At 41.5% G+C, this 22,488-nt stretch overlaps 1 protein-coding gene across 2 annotated transcripts in view; it reads left to right on the forward strand.

Annotated features, from left to right (window-relative positions):
• SYNE2 (spectrin repeat containing nuclear envelope protein 2) overlaps positions 1-22,488 on the forward strand; it is a 376,334-nt gene that overhangs the window by 269,029 nt on the left and 84,817 nt on the right. For both annotated transcript variants that reach the window (XM_030811980.1, XM_030811985.1), the window contains exons 68-82: positions 858-992; positions 2,222-2,343; positions 2,493-2,634; positions 5,292-5,423; positions 6,529-6,681; positions 6,800-7,009; positions 8,611-8,712; positions 9,945-10,064; positions 10,211-10,411; positions 12,444-12,617; positions 14,239-14,370; positions 17,978-18,174; positions 20,150-20,282; positions 21,561-21,743; positions 22,159-22,305. In XM_030811980.1, the coding sequence (XP_030667840.1) occupies positions 858-992; positions 2,222-2,343; positions 2,493-2,634; positions 5,292-5,423; positions 6,529-6,681; positions 6,800-7,009; positions 8,611-8,712; positions 9,945-10,064; positions 10,211-10,411; positions 12,444-12,617; positions 14,239-14,370; positions 17,978-18,174; positions 20,150-20,282; positions 21,561-21,743; positions 22,159-22,305 (2,283 nt within the window). The remainder of the gene's footprint in view (positions 1-857; positions 993-2,221; positions 2,344-2,492; positions 2,635-5,291; positions 5,424-6,528; positions 6,682-6,799; positions 7,010-8,610; positions 8,713-9,944; positions 10,065-10,210; positions 10,412-12,443; positions 12,618-14,238; positions 14,371-17,977; positions 18,175-20,149; positions 20,283-21,560; positions 21,744-22,158; positions 22,306-22,488) is intronic.

Consider the following 22,488-nt stretch of genomic DNA (forward strand, 5'->3'; position numbering starts at 1 on the left):
TCATGATTTTTAAAAGCACTCTGTGTTTATAAATGCAAATGTGCATCTTACGAGTAGATCTTACTATAAAAGATTTGCATGTGCTTATGAGTGGTTCCTACTTAGAGATTTATGCTCACAGAAATAAGACTGGCTGCGGATACATAGGCCATATGGTTCCCCTTTCATCCTAATATGTTCTCTCTTTTTTAAAAAATGTATTTTAGCCATAGGGGAAATTTGAATTTATAATACTGTTTCTCTTTTTGGTGCTTTTTTATTTGGTATTTGTTCTTAAGAAAAAAGGCAATACATTTTCTTGCTTTTAGTAATTCATTGGATGAATTAGCTTGAAGAAGTAAGATGATCACTTCACCAAATGTAGTAGTTTTTGAAGTTGTTATGAAATAAGTACATTAAATCATAGTAGGCTGGGTGTGGTGGCTGACACCTGTAATCCCAGCACTTTGGGAGGCTGAGGCAGGCGGATCACCTGAGGTCAGGAGTTTGAGACCAGTCTGGTCAACATGGTGAAACCCCGTCTCTACTAAAAATACAAAAATTAGCTGGGTGTGGTGGCACAACTGCAATCACAGCTACGTGGGAGGCTGAGGCAGGAGAATCCCTTGAACCCGAGAGCGGAGGTTGCAGTGAGCCAAGATCATGCCCTTGCACTCCAGCCTGGGCAACAAGTGCGAAACTCCATCTCAAAAAACAAAAACAAAACAAAACAAAAAATTATAGTATATAATTATAGCAAATAACAAAATATCATCATTTATTTCATGTAAAATTTTTCTATGTAGTCCCATTATTAGAATTGAGATAAAGTGGAGTTTATTTTTAAAAATACTCTGCCATTATGAAATGTTTTGCAGCATCCTACCATTCTAAAGAAATCCTCAGAGCCAGAGCATCAAGAAGCTCTCCAACCAGTCAACCTTTCTGAATTGGAATCCACTGTAACTGAAAGGCCACAATTCAGCAGACAAAAAGATTTCCAGCAGCAACAGGTAATTCTAGCCCCCAACAGTTGTAGGGACTAGAATATAACTTTTTAACCAGGCAAGGTGGTGCAAACCTACAGTCCTAGCTACTTGGGAGGCTGAGGTGGGAGAATCACCTGTGGCCAGGTGTTCAAGGCCAGCCTGGGCAACATAGTGAGACCCTGTTTCAAAAACCAAAAAAAAGGCCAGGCACAGTAGCTCATGCCTGTAATCCCAGAACTTTGGGAGGCTGAGGCAGGCGGATCATTTGAGGTCAGGAGTTTGAAACCAGCCTGGACAACATGGTGAAACCCTAGCTCTACTAAAAATACAGGCCGGGCACGGTGGCTCACGCTTGTAATCCCAGCACTTTGGGAGGCTGAGGCGGGCGGATCATGAGGTCAGGAGATAGAGACCACGGTGAAACCCCGTGTCTACTAAAAATACAAAAAAATTAGCCGGTTGTGGTGGCGGGCGCCTGTAGTCCCAGCTACTCGGAGAGGCTGAGGCAGGAGAATGGCGTGAACCCGGGAGGCGGAGCTTGCAGTGAGCCGAGATCGCGCCACTGCACTCCAGCCTGGGTGACAGAGCGAGACTCCATCTCAAAAAAAAAAAAAATACAAAAAAACAAGCCAGGCATGGTGGTGCACGCCCGTAATCCCAGCTACTCGGGAGGCTGAGGCACAAGAATCACTTGAATTCAGGAGGCAGAGGTTGCAGTGAGCTAAGATCACACCACTGTACTCCAGCCTGGGGTGATAGCATGAGACCCTGTCTCCAAAAACAAAAACAAAAAAGCTTTCTATATGGAATTTCTGCAAAGTGTTGCATGTAGGTATTTGTGTGTGTGCAGAAACTCTGAGAGTTTTCAGCATTTACCATAGCACCTGCTTTGCTTTCAGCTGCTAACACTGGGGACACCGTAACTTTGCTCCTTTATTAACTTACATCTTATATCAACTGTCTTCAGGGTGAATTTCTGTAGTTGCAACTCTGCTTTGCCTGTCTTTTCAAAATGTGTTTGTATGTCTTTGATGATTTTCCATGTATGTGGTTGAAATAACAGTTATTGTGTGAATATTTTAAATAGGTTTTTGGGAAGTGAGAGTTTACAGGAACAGGAATGCAAAAAAGAGAAATAGTAATTAATGATTTAGGAACTGGCTCAAAATTAGATTTATCTCAGCAGAGGAAACTAGTGGGTACTAATCAAAAAACTTGATGGATTGGATCATTTGAATCTCATTCAATTACAGGTTCTGGAGTTAAAACCAATGGAACAGAAAGATTTCATCAAATTCATAGAATTTAATGCTAAGAAAATGTGGCCCCAGTATTGCCAACATGATAAAGATACAACTCAGGAATCATGTGCAAGGTAAAACATTTAAAAATAGAGTTGGTCATTCAGTGGTTTTATGACTGGGAGAATTAAGAGTGTTTCTTTTAAAAATTGCTCATAGAACTGTGAATGTAATACAAAATGTTTAGTGTTGATTATTCTCTTCACCTTTTGTTCTTCAAAAGCAACCAGGCATCCAGCCCCGAAAATGACGTTCCAGACTCTATCTTGTCACCCCAGGGCCAAAATGGAGATAAGTGGCAATATCTGCATCATGAACTCTCATCAAAAATAAAGCTCCCACTCCCTCAGCTTGTGGAGCCTCAGGTCAGTCTGCATCTACATGGTGCAAATAGCCTGTTTATCTTTGAAAATCCAACAAGCATTCATTAAATAAGCATGTATATTCTGCAGAAAGCAAAGTTGCCAAGTGAGTTTTTCACTTTGCTGATACATTTTCTTCATCTTGGAAACCTGCATTAGGAACCCCTCCTTTGTGCTTCTGTAGCACCCAGGGCTTCCCTCATCAGAGCTGTTATTTATAACAACTATCCACCTGTTTATTTATAGTCTGTATTCCCCATTAGATGGGGAAGAAAAACAGATCATGTCTGCCTGGTTTGCATTTGAGTGCCAAGCACGGTACCTAGGACATCATAGACTCTCAGTTACTGTTTGTTGAATGAATAAAGGAATGAATATGTATTTTAAGAAACACTTGGCCAGGCACGGTGGCTCACGCCTGTAATCCCAGCGCTTTGGGAGGCTGAGGTGGGTGGATCACCTGAGGTCAGGAGTTCAAGACCAGCCTCACCATGGGGAAACCCTGTCTCTACTAAAAATACAAAATTAGCCGGGCACAGTGGTGCATGCCTATAATCCCAGCTACTCGGGAAGCTGAGGCAGGAGAATTGCTTGAACCTGGGAGGCAGAGGTTGCGGTGAGCCGAGATCATGCCATTGCACTCCAGCCAGGGCAACGAGAGTGAAACTCCGTCTCAAAAAAAAAAAAAAAAAAAAAAGAAAAAGAAACACTTTAAAAACTATACAATGCTGTAAGAACTGTATAGTTTTCATTCATCAGAAAATTCTTTGGAATCTACCATGTGCCAACCCCTGTGCCGATGGCACTGGCCAATCAGTGTTCCCTGTGATTGGCCCTCCTTATGACTGCTGTCACAGGCTCTATCAGGCTGGCTTGCTGTGTCAGTCACTGCTGCCTCTCTCCAGACAGGGAGCAGGTGAGCAAAACAGCCCCACTGCACACAAGGCAGGCTTCTGCCTTCCACCACACACTCACATTGCCTGGGCAAAGGTTACCCGTGATTTCCCAATTCCCCAGTCTGATAGGAACTTCTCAGCTGTCCTCTTTCCTGCTAAGGACCTTACTTGACCAATTAAAGTTCAATCAAACTCATCAGTTGGCCCTTAACCTTGGTTTCTCCATATTACCCTGTAACGTGTACATAGGTCTCTTGCAAAGAAGAGAGCTCCACTCATTATTAGTTCTTTCCCCAAGCAGAGTCATCTACCACCTCACCCTGTTTCATTTTATTTGTTAGCTTTCCAATTTGAGAAAGGAGCCAATTCTGAATCATTCACCCTTCTGAAATCACAGCTTTCAGTACTTATTTAGCTTTTCAATAACAAATCAAGATGCAAACCTATCCCTTAGAAGAGACTTGAATTCTATTCTAATAGTTAGCTGTGTCAAAAGTAAACTGGTAAATAAGCAGCTAGCCCTGTAGCATGAATGTTATTACTAAACTGAAAGATTATTTCACATAAACACACCCCACCTTTTTTTTTTTTTTTTTTAAGAGACAGGGTCTCAGCCGGGTGCAGTGGCTCATGCCTATAATCCCAGCACTTTGGGAGGCTGAGGCGTGTGGATCACCTGAGGTCAGGAGTTCGAGACCAGCCTAGTCAACATGGTGAAACCCCGTCTCTACTAAAAATACAAAAATTAGCCGGCCATGGTGGTAGGCACTTGTAATCTCAGCTACTTGGGAGGCTGAGGCAGGAAAATTGCTGGAACCTGGGTGGCAGAGGTTGCAGTGAGCCGAGATTGCGCCATTGCCCTCCAGCCCTGGTGACAACAGCGAGACTCTGTCTCAAAAAAAAAAAGAGACAGGTTCTCGCTGTTACCCAGGGTAGAGTGCAGTGGCATGACCAAAACTCATTGTAACTTTGAACTCCTGGGCTCAAACAATGCCCCTGCTTCAGCCTTCTGAGTAGCTAGGACTACAGGTGTGCAGCACCATGACCAGCTACTTTAAAAATTTTTTTATAATTTTTTTTTTTTTATAGAGAAAGTGTCTTGTTATGTTGTACAGTCTGGTCTTGAACTGCCTTGAACTCCTGGCCTCAAGGAATCCTCCCACCTCTACTTCCCAAAGTACTGGGATTATAGGCATAAGCCACTAAGCCTGGCCTTTCCTCTCATTTTGATATCTAAATGAACCCTCAAGTATCTAAATATAACTAGTCATGACTTTTCAAAGCTGTCCAAAATATTAAAACTTAATTATTTTTTCTTATAAATGGCAAGATGGACAAAAATGCTCACCAAGAAAGTGACTCAGAAGACAGCATGCTAAGGCATCTTTTTCTATTTAAATTAACATCAGCAGGCTGGACATGTTGGCTCACGCCTGTAATGCTAGCACTTTGGGAGGCTGAGGCAGGTGGATCACCTGAGGTCACGAGTTCGAGAATAGCCTGGCTAACATGGCAAAGCCCCGTCACTACTAAAAATACAAAAATTAGCTAGGCATGGTGGCAGGCGCCTGTTATCCCATCTACTCAGGAGGCTGAGGTAGGAGAATCTCTTGAACATGGGAGACAGAGGTTGCAGTGAGTGGAGATCATGCCACTGCACTCCAGCCTGGGCAACAGAGCAAGACTCCATCTCGAAAATAAAAAAATAATTAACATCAGCAGGGTCTAAAACTGTCACTAATAGGGTTTTCCTTTGTCAAATAGGTTTCCACAAATATGGGTATTCTACCCAGTGTGAGTATGTATAACTTTAGATACCCAACAACTGAAGAACTGAAAACCTACACCACCCAACTTGAAGACCTGCGTCAAGAAGCAATTAACCTTCAGACACAGGTAGAAGCTGCACACAATGTATTTTCCTCATTGTAATAACATAAAGGAGATATCATGATTGTGACTTGGTCATAATTGTCGTCACTGAACAAGTCATAGAACACATAATGGAATGGGTCCTAGGATTGCAAATTGAACTGATGTTGCTTGCCAACTCTAATACATTTTGTAGTGGTTCCCTAGGGACTGTGTGCAAAGGATTCTGAGTCCAGGATCAGCAGGAAAGAGGATCATGATTGATGAGTGCTGTCTGCGGTGGTGATCTGGGATTGGAAGGGTGAGGGAGGAGAGTAGGGAGGCAGTATAGGCATGGTTTTCAACCCTGAGCAGGCTTAACACTGAGGTAATGCTAGGTTATGTGAGATGTCCATCAGAGAAGACAGTAGGAGACAGGGCCCAAGTTGGGGGGATGACTAGCTATGGCATGCTCCTAAACTACTTATAACTGTTCAAGAATTCAGGGTAGCTGTGGGTAAAGAAAAAGAGGTGACCCCAGCAGCTTATGCTAAAACAGATCTGTGACTCCCAGACTCACCAGGCGCAATGCACGACACTGGGGACGTGCTTGGAGTCATATACCTAAGCGTTGATTCTCACAGTCGGCTCATAAATGACACTTTCCCCCTCCTCTGCAGCCTGCTTCTGTTTTTAAGACACTGTACCTCCTCTTTGTAATCAACCCTTTCAAGCTTCTCTTTTGTGACTTCTTTTCCTTCTCCCAGCTATACTTGATTTCGTTAACCGCTTTCTCCTACATTAGAATGTGGAGGGTGGGAAACAGTGGTAAAGGAGACAGTGTAACTTATCTGGGACCACACTTTCACCTGGATCACCCTGCCAAGGGATCCTTCATCTCATGATTTACCTTTTAGTTCCATTCAGTACTCAATTACCTAACGTTGAGCTTCTTAAACTCATTTTTCTCTGAGTTTAACATCATAAGTTTATTTATTTGTTCTGCTACCTAGTTCACAAAGTGTTTGAAGCAGCTTATTACAAAAGAAGCATAACATAAATTGTAAACTATAATGGAAACTAGGCAAAATATAGGTCTAGGAAGGCAAAGGTATCCTAATTTTCTTTTTCTTTTTTCCTCTTGATTCAGGAAAATATGACAGAAGAAGCATATATCAATTTGGATAAAAAATTATTTGAACTATTCCTGACCCTCAGTCAGTGCCTCAGCAGTGTGGAGGAGATGCTGGAGATGCCCAGGCTTTACAGGGAGGATGGTTCTGGCCAGCAGGTGCACTACGAGGTAGGGCACTTCTCACGAGCCCATGTGTTGGCCATTACAGCAGCCCCGTGAGTTAAGCCCACGTGGAAGCCTCTTGAGGTCAGAGCTCATTCATTGTCTTCCTTCCTCTCCACTCCAGACACTGGCTCTTGAGTTGAAGAAATTTTATTTAGCGCTAAGTGACAAGAAGGGTGATCTTTTGAAAGCCATGACTTGGCCTGGCAAGAACACCAACTTGCTCCTTGAATGTTTTGACAACCTTCAAGTCTGCCTGGAGCATACTCGGGCTGCAGCTGTCTGTAGAAGCAAGTCCCTGAAAGCTGGCCTCGATTACAACCGCAGTTACCAGGTATGATTCCCAGCACACAGCCTATTTTGGCACTGTTTTAAGTTACAACATGGACCCCTAATGCCTATTCCTATTCCTGGTGACATTTGTTAATAAGAATTGCTAAGGGAAATGATGAGACTCTTCTGTTTGTTGCTCATGGTTGGAGATCATTTGAAAGTGAAGCCCTGGCCGGGTGCAGTGGCTCACGCCTGTAATCCTAGCACTTTGGGAGAGGCCGAGGCAGGCAGATCACCTGAGGTCATAAGATTGAGACCATCCTGTCCAACATGGTGAAACCCCATCTCTACTAGAAATACAAAAATTAGCCGGGCATGGTGGTGTATGCCTGTAATCCCAGCTACTTGGGAGGCTGAGGCAGGAGAATTGCTTGAACCTGGGAGGCAGAAGTTGCAGTGAGCTGAGATCAGGCCACTGCACTCCAGCCTGGGCGGCAGAGCGAGACTCCATCTCAAAAAAAAGAAAGTGAAGCCCTTTTAAAGTCTTGGCCTAGCGTAGTGGCTCATGCCTGTAATCCCAGGTGGATTGCTTGAGCCCAGGAGTTCAAGACCAGCCTGGGCAACATAGATCCCATCTCAAAAAAAGAAAAAAGTTAAAAAAAAAAAAAGAGTCTTGAGTAAGAATTTGTTAGGATGAGCTAACATAATGTTTCATTTCTTGTATTACATTTAGCCATTTAACAAATTGGGGGGTCATCTGTATTTGTTTTTCTAGGCTAGAGAGAGCCATTAAGGTTTTTGAGCTAAGGAATGACAATCCGTGTATGTTTCGGGTAGATTCCTCCAGCAGTTGTCTAAAGTGAATTGGAGAGGGAGAGACTCGAGGCAGGTAGAAGAGTTAGGAAGCTACTAAAATTATCTAATGGAAAAGAAATGAAACCCAATACTGTTTATGAATGAGGCTTGCCCATAAAAATCAAGCCTGAATCTGACCGAGCTGCTAGAATCCAAGTAAAACAGACACAAGAAAAGAACAGGTTAAACAGCACACTGGGAGTGCAGTCGGCCGAATCCAGCCTGTGGGAAACTGTACTGAACAAATGACCCATTTTTTTTCACACACACACACATTCAAGAAACGAAAAAGAAAAGTGGTTGGGGATTCTGCAGGTTAAGAGAGATCTAAGATGTATTTATCCATCATGACATGTGGACCTCATTTGGATCATCACTGAAACAAGAAAAATTATAGGCAATTAGGGATATGTAAATCCTGTCTGGATAGTTAAATCATACTAAGCAATTATTACTGATGGCAGGGGAGGAGTATATTGGAGTATTTTTAAAGAGAAGGATCTTTATCTTTTAGAAATATATACTGAAACATATACTGATGAAATGACTTGAGACCTGGGATTTGCTTCAAAATAGCCTGAAGGAAAGGAGATTAGGTACAGTTGAGAGCTGGAGGGAGGATGCAGAGGGAAGAAGATCAGCTATGAATCAATAATTGTTGAAGTTTAATGATAAAATGGGGATTTCTCTATTTTTATATTTGTTTGAAATTTCTAATGTCACAAAAATTATAAAAACCAACTAAATATAAAAAAAGATAATGAAGGCCTAAATGAGATTGCTCAGTTTCCTACATTTATCTTACAGAATGAAATAAAGAGATTATATGATCAGCTCATTAAGAGTAAGACGTCTTTACAACAGTCTTTGAATGAAATCAGTGGCCAGAGTGTTGCTGAACAGCTTCAGGTAATCAAGTCAAAATAATCCAGACTGACTTAACTTTGAACCACACAGCTTTGCATATAAGCCGTGCTTCTGAACTACTTTCCTTTGTGAGCAGCAGCAAGGCCTAAGTAAATAAACAAAAAATGAAAACGATTTATGTTTGACCTTTTAAAAACATCTCTTAATTTTCTGAAGCACAATGTATTAAAACAACAGGAGACCATTTTCACTTATCAACCATGACAAAATGTGTATGTCCAGTGTTGGTAAGGGTATTGGAAAATGAGACCCTCATCCTCTTGCCAGGGGAGCCCTGGGGATCCTTTGTCTGTATATCAGAATTTTAAACATAAATACTCTCTCGTCCAGCAATAATTTGACTTCATGTGTTTAGCAAATATTAATTGAGGATCCACTATGTTTAGGCACTGTTTGAGGTGCTGAACTTGTACTCCTCCTAAGGATATAAGACAAGAGCATAAAGATAAATATTTTGGCCAGGTTGGTGGCTCATGCCTATAATCCCAGCACCTTGGGAGGCTGAGGCAGGTGGATCACTTGAAGCCAGGAATTTAAGACCAGCCTGGCCAGCATGGCAAACCCCATCTCTATTAAAAATACAAAAATTAGCCAGGTGCAGTGGCATACGGCTGTAGTCCCACCTATTCAGGAGGCTGAGGTGTGATAATTGCTTGAGCCTGGGGGGCAGAGGTTGCAGTGAACTGAGATTGTGCCACTGCACTCCAGCTTGGGTGACAGAACCAGACCTTTGTCTCTAAATAAATAAATAAGTCATAAATATTTAAGGATGGACCCAGCAGCTCTGCTTGAATTAAAAACTGTAAATAGCCCAAAAGTCCATTGAGAGCTGACCGATACAAAAGCAGGGTACACCCTGTGTGTACCCCAATAGCATGCTGTGTGTCTGTTTCAAAGGAGCTAGGTATGTGTATACCGATGTGAAGAGATGCTGAAGAGCTGGTGAGTGAGGAATGCTAACCTCAGGACAGAATGCTGTGGTGCAGTTCATTGAGTTTGAGGATATGCATGTATACCCCTACTGGTATGGAGCATGTTAGGAACTTGGGACCTCTGGTAAGATTGTTAAGGAGAGCAGGAGGTGAGGGAGCGGGAGCTGGGATTTTCATTTTTCCCTTCATCCCTTTCTGTTCTGTTTAATTCTTTTTAGATAACTATGTGTACTTCTCTGACTTATTGAAGGGTTTTCTTTTCTTGTATTGTCTCTCACTTAGAAAGCAGATGCATATACAGTGGAGCTGGAGAATGCTGAGAGCCGAGTGGCCAAACTAAGAGATGAAGGGGAGAGGCTTCATTTACCTTATGCTTTACTCCAGGAGGTTTACAAATTAGAGGTATGCCTGAGTAGAAAGCATTGACTCAGCACTGTGACTGTGAGGAGCCAGATTCTTTTCTTCCACCAACAGAGTTTAGATTTGTCTTTCAGTTATTGCCCCGGTTGGATGAAAATGCATGTGTGCACCTGCTCTTCTCTTTTCAGGATGTACTTGACAGTATGTGGGGAATGCTAAGAGCCAGGTACACAGAACTCAGCAGCCCTTTCGTCACTGAGAGCCAGCAAGATGCTTTGTTGCAAGGCATGGTGGAACTGGTGAAGATTGGGAAGGAAAAGCTTGCTCATGACCACTTAAAACAAACCAAAAGTAAAGTGGCTTTACAGGCTCAAATAGAAAATCACAAGGTGAGACAGACATATGGGTCGGATGACCCCTTCATAGACTAAAATCTTAAGGTATTTCTGAATGTGAACAGAAAGGATCCATTTTTCTTCTTTGTTGAAATTTAAGTTATTCATTCTTCTAATAAACATCTATTAGAATGCTTAATGTGTACCAGGAATCTGGTACATGCTAGGAATTTGGGTTATGAGTAAAAACAGACACAGTTCCTTATATTCATGGAGCTTTCACCTGATTGAGAAGATGGATATTTATCAACAAGTCTTCAAACAAATTTAAAATTAAAATGAGGATACATTCTATGAGAGCATTTAATAGCAGAAGGTGACTTAGGAAAGTTAGAAAAGGCTTTCCTGGCCTTGCGCGGTGACTTATGCCTGTAATCCCAGCACTTTGGGAGGCCGAGGCGGGTGGATCACCTGAGGTCAGGAGTTCGAGACCAGCCTGGCCAACATGGTGAAACCCCGTCTCTACCAAAAATACACAAATTAGCTGGGTGTGGTGGCAGGCGCCTGTAATCCCAGCTACTTGGGAGGCTGAGGCAGGAGAATTGCTTGAACTCAGGAGGCGGAGGTTGCAGCAAGCTGAGATCACACCTCTGCACTCCAGCCTGGGCAACAGAGCAAGACTCTATCTCAAAAACAAACAAACAAAAAGCTTTCCTGAGAACTAGAATCAAAAGGAAAGTGTATTATTATGTAGTATAAGACTATAGTAAATCCTTCAATTTTTAAAATTCATTTCATTAAACAAAAACCTCGTGATCACCAACTAAATATAAAGAGTAATCTAGGTGCTGATAATCAAAAATGTGTAAGACGGTTCCTACCTGAGGCAAGCTTATGGTCTAGCATTTGGAAGGTAGAGCTTTGTCTAAGAAAAATTGAAAGGTAAATATTGTATGAAGGATGGAGGGGAAGAGGAGAAAATAATATTGATTATCTACAGTGTGCTAGGCCCCTTGCTAGATGCTTTTATAAACATCTCTATGTATATGTCCTTTTCAAGGCTTAGGAGAAGGGATTCACATAATATGGAGGGATCCCTCCAGACAACTGGAGGAGGCAGTAAATGGAGAAGAACCATGTGAAATAAAGCCTTCCTCTTGAAAGGTTCTTGAAGTTCAAATACAGATACAGGAAGCTTTATGTCCAGGATTCCTATAAATCAGCAAATTCCCTTTATTTAGTCATTTTCTTGAGTAGAAGTTAAAGCCAGGGTTAAGGAGCCCTGTCTTTCGAATATGTGGGCTGCTTGAGTTTGCACATCTGTCCATCCAACTTGTCTTGAAATTCAGCCACAGTGGCATCTGTTTTTGTTTGTTTGTTTTTGTTTTTGTTTTTGTTTTTTTAAGAGACAGGGTCTCATTCTGTATTCCAGGCTGGAGTGCAGTGGTGTAATCATAGCTCATTGTAGCCTCAAGATCCTGGTCTCAAACAATCCTCTCATCTCAGCCTTCTGAGTAGCTGGGACTATAGATGTGTGCCACCACACCTAGCTGGCATCTATCTTTTTGTAGCATTTAGACTCAAAACAACTGATTTAGAAAGATCTATCTGGAAATTGAAATTGACTGACAAAAATGTTTGCCATTTAAAATGGATTATTTAGTGGAAAATAACACCTAAGGGTAATACTTTATAATTTGTTGAAGTTCCACTAGTGTTCAAAGACTAAGAGATTTTTTTTTTTTTTCTTTTTGGGAGAGAGTCTCGCTCTGTCACCCAGGCTGGAGTCCAGTGGCACGATCTCGGCTCACTGCAGCCTCCGCCTCCCGGGTTCAAATGATTCTCCTGCCTCAGTCTCTCAAATGATTGGGATTACAGGCATTCACCACCATGCCCAGCTAATTTTTGCATTATTGGTAGAGATGGGGTTTTGCCATGTTGGCCAGGCTGGTCAATTTGACTCTACACAGATGTCCTGGGATTTTGGATTTAAAACAAAAATAACTGGATATAAAGTTGAAGTAACTTGGTTTTTAAGATTTTTCACAATTTCAAAATAAATATTAAAACTTTCTCCATCTCATAGGTTTTTTTCCAGAAGCTTGTTGCTGACATGTTGTTGATCCAAGCATACTCTGCCAAAGTATTTCCTTCTTTATTGCAAAAGAGAGAGACATTTTGGGCAGATCAAGTAACAGAAGTTAAAATACTAGAAGAAAAGTCACGCCAACGTGGTATGAAGCTGCAGAGTTTGTTGCAGGTATTTGGGTTATGTAAATGTTGTACTGAAGCTGGGAATTCCTGATTTTCCATCACCACCCCAGGTGTTGAGAAGAAGTATCTAGTTATCATTAAGTTATAGTTAAATGGAAGCCTGACAGTGAGGAACGTGGACCCCCGCTCAGGTTCTGAGGCCACTCCCTGAAGGAAAGGTTGGCTGGGATTTCTCATACATAGATTTGGGATGGTACTGTGTTTCTCTGCCTTTTAGGTTCATGTATGAATAAGCAAAACGATAAGCACTTTGAGACCTTGAATGAGATCATTTGGGTGAAACAGTTATTGGTTTAAAAACTGTACTTCTTCAAGAGAACAGGCCCAGATGTCCTAAAATGGATAATGACAATCTTGTCTAAATTCAAAGAAAAAAAATAAGTATGCATAAAGCTCCTTCTCAGTTTTGAGGCATTCCCCTCACACATTTCATAGCCAATGTTAGTACTTAAAGGAAATAAAAAAGGAAGGAGGCCGGGCGCAGTGGCTCACGCCTGTAATCCTAGCACTTTGGGAGGCGGAGGGGGGCGGATCACGAGGTCAGGAGATCGAGACCATCCTGGCTAACACGGTGAAACCCCGTCTCTACTAAAAATACAAAAAAAAATTAGTCGGGCGTGGTGGCGGGCGCCTGTAGTCCCAGCTACTCAGGAGGCTGAGGCAGGAGAATGGCGTGAACCCGGGAGGTGGAGCTTGCAGTGAGCCTAGATTGCGCCACCGCACTCCAGCCTGGGCGACAGAGCGAGACTCTGTATCAAAAAAAGGAAGGAAATGTTTAACTTGATAATGTAATAGGGTGTTATTTTTTGCTAACAAAATTTATTTTCTAGTTAGTGTGTCAAGTTGATATTTATAATATGTCATGGTATTTTTTAAAAAACACTCCATGGACCCAGTGAGTGTTCTATAAAAGCCAAGTGAGCCACTATGTGAATAGATATGGAAATGAGTGAGGTGGTTCTTTTCTTAACAGATAATGTTTGGAGTCAATAACTCAGCTCTGTGGTGTGTTGGGATCCTAGGGGTGGGCATCCATGGAAATGGGGCAAGCTAAAAGATGACAAGACTAGGGCTAAGGCAGTTGTCCTCCCCTGATGAAGTGTAAGCCTATACTCCTCAAAGACACCTTGAGCAGACCTATGCTTCAAGTGGCATCGGGGTTTGGTGGGCTTGGGCGTGGGCTTGGAGAGCAAGAGCAGCCTAATAAGAGCTTCTGTTGAATAAGGGTCTAAAAGTTAGCTCTTTCCCTTTCCTAATAAGAGAAAGGCTCTCTTGTGGCTCCGAGGTCTCTACAGAGTTGCTAAGAGTATCACTTTAACTTCATTGTGTTACTCCTTTAGTCATGTTACCCAGTGTGACAAGACAAGCATAAAACACTAAATGCCGACTGAGATACTTTTTAAACCTTCTCCTCAAAGCCAATGGAATTCTTTTCCATTAGATGCTGAGCACTTACCAGGATGGGTTACGTCTCTCGGACACACCTGGATCTGTGCTTTAATTTTGTATGGTCTTGGTGTTCATTTTTGTTTTGTGATTAATTGTGTTGTTATCTGGAACCAATCTAGTAAAGGGCTCCCACTGATTTTATGTCCTTGATTCTCTAGAAATGGGAAGAATTTGATGAAAACTATGCATCTCTTGAAAAGGACCTGGAAATTCTTATATCTACCTTGCCCTCTGTGAGTTTGGTGGAAGAAACGGAGGAAAGATTAGTGGAAAGGATTTCATTTTACCAGGTATTTTTCTTTCATTTAAGTTATCAAAGGCATGTCCATAGCAGTTTGTGTTTTACATTTGTTTTGACTAAGTGGCTTGATTTTGAAGGTTTGAATTGAAACAAAACATTCATCATACAACTCACTGTTGAACGTATTCAGGGAGACTGCAGATTTGAATGTGAACTCCTTAGCATAACCACATGTCTGGCTTGGGGGAGAGGACCTTGCCTGAGTCATGGCTCCATCACTTATCACTTCTGTGACCTTGCTGTCCCTAAGCCTCAGTTTCTCTATCTGTGGAACGTAGATAATCGAGCCAATTCTACCTATCTCTGGAAGTGAATGCCAGTGAGCTACTAGTATGGAAATGAGCTGAAGAATGGAAAGAACTTTGTCAGCCTTCGGCCTCTAAACATATATTTAGTTTTTTTCCTACAGTGAAGTCCTGACTAGACGTAGCCCATGAGACAGACAATAATCTTACCTGCCACCAGCATTATAAAAACATCTCAGGCCGGGCGCACTGGCTCACACCTGTAATCCTAGCACTTTGGGAGGCCGAGGCAGGTGGATTGCCTGGGCTCAGGAGTTTGAGACCAGCCTGGGCAAAATGGTGAAACCCTGTCTCTACTAAAATACAAAAAAAAAAAAAAAAATTAGCTGGGCATGGCGGCTTGTGCCTGTAATCCCAGTTACTTGGGAGGCTGAGGGAGGAAAATTGCTTAAACCCGGGAGGTGGAGGTTGCCGTGAACCAAGATCATGCCATTGCACTCCAGCCTGGACGACAGAGCGAGACTCCGTCTCAAAACAAAAAAACCCTCAAACTTTTAAACTTTGTGTGTGTAACTTTTTGCATTGTTATCATCTGTCTCTGTGTCTCTAATTTTGGTGCCAAAGAAAAGATAAAACCTCAAAATAGTTTTCAAGTGGCATTGAGAACATGACCAACAAGATAAAAACAAGTTTTAAGTCTTCTCACCAGTAACTTAAAATTCCTAGTTTTAACTTTAGGATATATGCCGTCAGAATCTGAGTTGTGTGGCTAGAGGCAGTTATGAAATATCAACTTTAAAACCTCAAAAGCACATTTATTGCCTGAATGAACTAGTTGGAAAATGAAAGCAGGAAATAATTCCAGGGCTCTCTCTTCCGTGGAGGTATTTTAGCCTCTATTAGGAACATTTTCCAGAGGCTGGGACAGTATATTTATACTCCCTAGATGCCTGGAAAGCTACAGTTGGTCTCATTGCCACCTTATTAATTATACTGAGCCTAACTCTAAGGTAAATCTGGGTCCTCTGGGGTGGGTGGGAGTGGGGGTGATGGGAGTACTGTTTAGCTCTTGGTTAGTCTGGGGATACAGAAGGTATCATATAAACAGCTGAAAGAATGCAGTTGAGAACAGTATTTTAAGGCTTATTATTTTAAGCAACAGTCTAGTATTAGCCAACCTAATATGAGTGCGATTGTTTCCTCCAAAAGTGACCATATCTGTTAAAATGTGTGATTCTATTACATTTGAAATATTAAAAAGAAAAAAATTGTTCTAAGACTTTTAAATAAATTTGCCATACTAAAGAAGACATATCTTGTAAAGCCCATCTCACATATGGACTTCATAGGCCATTCTCAGTTCAGAGTCAAGGAAAGGTTTGTGTGAGTCTGACAGATGCCGTCATCTTGATCAGCCGTCGTCTGTGGGGCATGGAACCTAGGAGTCAGTTGTGTGGCCTTTGAAGTCAACAAACCCGTGTTCAAATGCTGGCTCAGCCTAGTTACTCGTGCACAGACTGTATCCCATGCATACGATCGGTGAATTAGGCTGGGCGTGGTGGCTCACGCCTGTAATCCTAGCACGTTAGGAGGCCGAGGTGAGTGGATAACCTGAGGTCAGGAGTTTGAGACCAGCCTGGCCAATATGGTAAAACCCCGTCTCTACTAAAAATACAAAAATTAGCTGGGCATGGTGGCACGTGCCTATAATCCCAGCTACTTGGGAGGCTTAGGCAGGAGAATCACTGGAACCCGGGAGGCGGAGGCTGCAGTGAGCTGAGATAGTGCCACTCCACTCCAGCCTGGGTGACAGCAAGACTTCGTCTCAAAAAAAAAAAAAAAAAAAAAAGTAGAGGGTGAATTAAGACTTTTCAGAGATGTTTTAAAAGTGAAGAATCTAGCACTTCACTTAGAAAATTAGACTGATTTTTTTTTCTTTTAATACAGATGTTTGATATTTCATTCTAGCCCACACAGGCTCAGACATGGGGAGGGAATTACAAATGGGAGTGGTGGAAAGGGCCATGGAAGTGGAATTTTTTGGTAATATTTTAAAAGGCTTAACTTAATTTGAAAATAGCAAACCTTCTGTTTTGATAATTTATTTTTTAAGATTAAACAGGTGTCAGGATAAATGGCGTTAGCTGAATCCAGCTGTGTTAGATAATTACCTTTAGACAGACTTCTCTTCAAAGAATTTCATTTTTCTTTCCATGAAGTTGGATTAATGATATGCTGTTTTAATTTATTTTTCTGAAGTTTTCTTCCTTTCTCTCTACTGAATCTTTATATTCAGTAGAGGACCCTGGAAATGAATTTTTCTGCCTAGTATTCGCATCTCATGGATAATAGGGAAATACTATTTTATTTATCCTCTTCATATCTAAGTCACCATCTGAAGTGCTTTTGGGGGCAGAATAGAAATAAGGAAAACCTGCTGGCTCTGCACTCAGAGGGGTGGTGGGGACTGAGCCAAGGGAAGGGAGAGGGAGTAGGCTCTCCTAGAGCCAGCAGCTGCTGCTCAGTTACGGCCACCCTTTGCCACATGAGATGCAGGCCAACAATTGCTAGGTCTTCCAGTTTTCCCACAGACACTGGCAATCCTGATTATTATGTAAGATTTCCTGATTTTTCAAACTGATCTTAAGGTCACACAAAACCTATCTGTGAGCTCAGCGTGGCCTAAAGACTGCCAGCTTGTTTTTTGTTTGTATGCAGTAAGTCTGTAAAGTTGATTTGGGTTGGTGGGTTGGTTTTTTGTTTGTTTGTTTGTTTGTTTGTTTGTTTTGACACAATCTCTCTCTGTCGCTCAGGCTGGAGTGCAGTGGTGCAATCTCAGCCCACTGCAGCCTCCACCTCCTGGGTTCCAGCAATTCTCCTGCCTCAGCCTCCTGACTAGCTGGGATTACAGGTGTGCACCACCAAGTCCTGCCTCAGCCCCCCAAGTAGCTGGGATTACAGGCACGCGCCACCACACCTGGCTAATTGTTTGTCTTTTTAGTAGAGAGGAGGTTTCACCATGTTGGTCAGGCTGGTCTCGAACTGCTGACCTCAGGTGATCCGCCCGCCTCAGCCTCCCAAAGTGCTGGGATTACAGGCGTGTGCCACTGTGCCCAGCCAGTAAGACTACAGAGTTGAATCTGTGCTCTAGAAATGCAAGATTGGCCACCTATCATGAAAGGTAACCAATAAACCATTAATCATGCATCCAGTCAGACTATAGTCTTGAACGTTGGGAAAGTGTTACTGTTTTATCAGTAGACATAAATGTCAGTTTTAAATGCAGTATTTGTGACTAGCTTGGCAGACTATTTTCTAAATAATTAATTCTATGACTTTACTTTTTATTAGCAAATAAAAAGAAACATTGGTGGAAAACACGCCCGGCTTTACCAAACTCTGAACGAAGGCAAACAGTTGGTGGCGTCTGTGAGCTGTCCTGAATTAGAGGGCCAGATCGCAAAACTGGAAGAGCAGTGGTTGTCCCTGAACAAGAAAATTGACCATGAGCTCCACAGGCTGCAAGCACTTCTCAAGCATCTGCTCAGGTCTGCCTTTTTGGGGGTGGATTGGCTTCACATTGTGCTGTGAAGAAAGACCTCGGGGATTCTGTAGTCAATTAAATTTTACCTGCAACCCACCTTATGCTCGTTTTTCTTGGACAGTCTAAAGCAGTTGGGTCCCTCTTCTGGGCTAAACGCGATGTAGAATCTCTGATGGTTTGCTAGACACAGCATAACATGTAATCAGTTTGCTGTGATCGTTTTTTCTTTTCTTTTTTGTTTTTAAGGAGGCAAGGTCTTGCCCTGTCACCCAGGCTGGAGTGCATGGAGTGCAGTAGCACAATCATAGCTCACTGCAACCTTGAACTCCTGGATTCAAGCGATCCTCCTGCCTCAGCCTCCCAAGTTGGTGTGACTACAGGCATAGGCCACCATGCCTGGCTAATTTTATAAAATTTTTTGTAGAGATGGGGTCTCACATTGTTGCCCAGGGTGGTCTCAAGCTCCTGGCCTCAAGCAGTCCTCCTGCCTCAGCTTCCCAAAGTGCTGGGATTACAGGTGTAAGCCACTGCACCCAGCTAGTTTACACATTTCTATAGAAGCTAGGAATTATGTTATAAAATAATATATAGGTTACCTTTATACCATGATATTGCTGTTTCCTACCCTCTTCCAAGGTTTTAAGATTAAAAAAATGATTTTAGCTAACAGAATAGTTTGAAATAGGTTTTTGAGTTCTTCGGAGAATTTGTTGTGCTTAGTTGGTATAATCTTGAACCATGTGAGGAAGGAGGAGAACATAGAACATTTAAACCTCATTCTCATCCCTGCGTCTTAACCTAAGGCAGTTTAAAAGTTACAAGAAGGGCAGAATATTGTTTGAATATTTTCACTACCTCGGGCAAATACGTTGGGTGTTCAGCCAACAGCAGTTTGTTGTTATACAGCTTATACAAATGCTGGTTGTGTGTGTGTGTATGGTATGTGTGCATATATGTGTATTTTATATATATATATATATATATATATATATATGTAATTTTATTTATTTTTTGAGACAGGGTCTCACTCTGTCACCCAGGCTGGAGTGCAGTGGCGTGATCGTGGCTCACTGCAGCCTTGACCTCCTGGGCTCAAGTAATCTTCCCACCTCAGGGTCCCAAGTACCTGGAACCACAGCACATGCCACCACGCCCGGCTAATTTTTGTATTTTTTGTAGAAATGGGGTTTTTCCATGTTGCCCAGGCTGGTCTCAAATTCCTGGGCTCAAACCATCCTCCCACTTTGGTACCCCAAAGTGCTGGGATTACAGGAGTGAGCCACTGTGCCTGGCCTATATTTTTAATATAAACAAATTTATAGAAGACATTTAATGGACAAAAATCTCTGCCCCTTCATTGGATATACTTTTGTGTAGCTGTAATAAGAAATAAAAAACAATGCTTTAGTCTTCCTCATTATTCTTTTTTTTGTTTTTTTTGTTTTTTTGTGTTTTTTGAGACAGAGTCTTGCTCTGTCCCCCAGGCTGGAGTACAGTGGCGCAATCTTGGCTCACTGCAACCTCTGCCTCCCGGGTTCAAGCGATTCTCCTGCCTCAGCCTCCTGAGTAGCTGGGACTACAGGCGCCTGCCACCATGCCTGGCTATTTTCTGTATTTTTTAGTAGAGACAGGGTTTCACCATGTTTGTCAGTCTGGTCTCGAACTCCTGACCTCAGGCAATCCACCTTTCTCGGCCTCCCAAAGTGCTGGGATTACAGGCGTGAGCCACCGCATCTGGCCTAAAATCCTCACTGTTCTTGCTGAGCTATAATGAAGAGAGCCCTAGAAAATGCCAGGGGCATCAGATCTAGGGCATGGTATAAAACATGATATAATCCTTATTAACGTCATGATATTCTGAATGTTAGGACTGATCAACATAGGAAAACATAAAATAAAATAAGAAAATTTGCTGGTGATGCATATCATTATCAGAATATGTTTCTAATCTGCCTTCTCTCTCACTTTGCTCCTGTTAGTTATAACAGAGATTCGGATCAGTTAACCAAGTGGTTGGAATCTTCCCAGCATACTCTGAATTACTGGAAAGAACAGTCCCTCAATGTGTCTCAGGACTTGGATACAATCAGAAGCAACATCGACAATTTTTTTGTAAGTTGTAATAGCATATGTTCAGTTAATTACTGGTCAGAAATAAATATCAAGGAAAAAGCATAAGGGTTGATGTGATAGTCTTTGTATTTATATGTGGATAAGGGGTAAGACTTGGGTGAATGGCAGCTGTGTTCTTCAAACCTAGAACTGTTTATACTGTTCATTTATAATAAAATATATTTTTAATTGACCTCATAAAATATATCTAAATTTAAAACTTGCACCAGGTGCAGTGGCTCATGCCTGTAATCCCAGCACTTTGGGAGGCCGAGGTGGTGGATCAGCTGAGATCAGGAGTTTGTTACCAGCCTGACAAACATGGAGAAATCCTGTCTCTACTAAATACAAAATTAGCCGGGCATGGTGGCACATGCCTGTAATCCCAGCTCCTCGGGAGGCTGAGGCAGGAGAATCACTTGAACCCGTGGGGTGGAGGTTGCAATGAGCCAAGATGGTGCCATTGCACTCCAGCCTGGGCAACAAGAGTGAAACTCAGTCTCAAAAAACTTGCACTGACATAGGTCATGTTTTACAAATACAAAAAATACAAGACCCAAAAACAACTTTATAAGGTTATTAACTTGTAAATGTTAACATTAATAAATGCATAGTTTTAAATTATTGTAAACAAGATTGATATTTCTACTAAAAAGCTTTTGTTCCATTGTTTTGAGATGGAAAAAAATTCAAAAATACCCCCAAATTTTGGGGGAAATAAAAAGGTATTACTTTTGTAATATAATTACAAAATGATTATTGGTCAATGCATTTATGAAACATAGTCTTTTCTGTTAGACTTTTCCTGTTTTGTTTCCATTTTTCATACTTTGTAGCTATGATTACTCACTTTGGTATTAAAAATGTAAATTTTTTCAACATACTTGAAAGAATCTCTACATAGGAAAGATTTAAACATTTTAATTACAAACTTGTTGCAAGTAATTCATTTAATATGCACTTTGTATTGGGTTCCATAGTTTATTGTAAAACTTACCATTTAAATAATGACTTATTTTAAAAAAATATTAACTCACTGGGTGATAAGCTTCTTGAGGGGTATGCATTCCATCTCTTTTGTTCCCCATTGTGTATGTAATGCCCAACAGTAGGAAAAAGGGGTGTGTGTGTGTGTGTGTCTGTGTGTGTGTGTGTGTGTGTGTGTATACACATTCATGTATTTACTATGTTTAATTGTTGTCTCTAGCCAGTTACTGTGACTCTTACTTTCTGCTATATTTAAATTACAAGTTTCTAAATTTTAAAACTCTCCTTTAGGAGTTTTCAAAAGAAGTTGATGAAAAATCCTCCTTGAAGACTGCCGTTATCAGTATCGGGAACCAGCTTCTTCACCTGAAAGAAACTGATACAGCTACACTGAGAGCTTCTTTAGCACAGTTTGAACAAAAATGGACAATGCTCATAACTCAACTTCCAGATATTCAAGAAAAACTTCACCAGGTAAGTCTTTAGAGATTCAGCATTTGAATTAGCATTCACTTGTTAGCTCACAACTCTTTTAAAATTATTTCTCTGACTCAATAATTTTCATTGACACTACCTATTTTTCTCTGGCACCACTGAATATAAGTCTTAATTACTGGACCCTCCTCCAATGGGATTTTTCTTAAGAGAGAAATCAGGCTTAATTACTTTATTTCTCAGTTTATCTTTGCCACTGTGTTAGTTTATGTGAAGGTCATTGTCATTGTTTTGGGGTCGCTTATTCTAAGTTTGAATGCTGGGTTTGTTTTTTTGAGTAACCTGCATAATTATACAGCAAGACCTTTTATCAAACCAGATATCATCTTTAGTGATGCCCTGATTCATTTTGTTAACTGCAGGCAATTAAATGGAAATCATTTTGTTCTTACAGCTTCAAATGGAGAAATTGCCATCTCGTAAAGCAATCACAGAAATGATTAGCTGGATGAACAATGTGGAGCATCAAACTTCAGATGAAGACTCCGTGCATTCACCAAGTTCTGCATCTCAAGTTAAACAACATCTTCAGAAGCACAAGGTAATTATGCAAAAGGAGCAGAAGTCTTTTCATTGAAACAAGAAGGCTAATCAGTTAGAGGGGTAATGCTGGACAAAGGGACACATAGGATATAATTTCGAAAAACTAATTCTAGGGGTAGGAAACTGGGGTGGTGGATGATTCTAGAGAGATGTTAGTAGACTTGCTTTTATTCCACTTAAA

The sequence above is a fragment of the Nomascus leucogenys genome, chromosome 1a (assembly GCF_006542625.1).
Source record: "Nomascus leucogenys isolate Asia chromosome 1a, Asia_NLE_v1, whole genome shotgun sequence".
NCBI lineage: Eukaryota > Metazoa > Chordata > Mammalia > Primates > Hylobatidae > Nomascus > Nomascus leucogenys.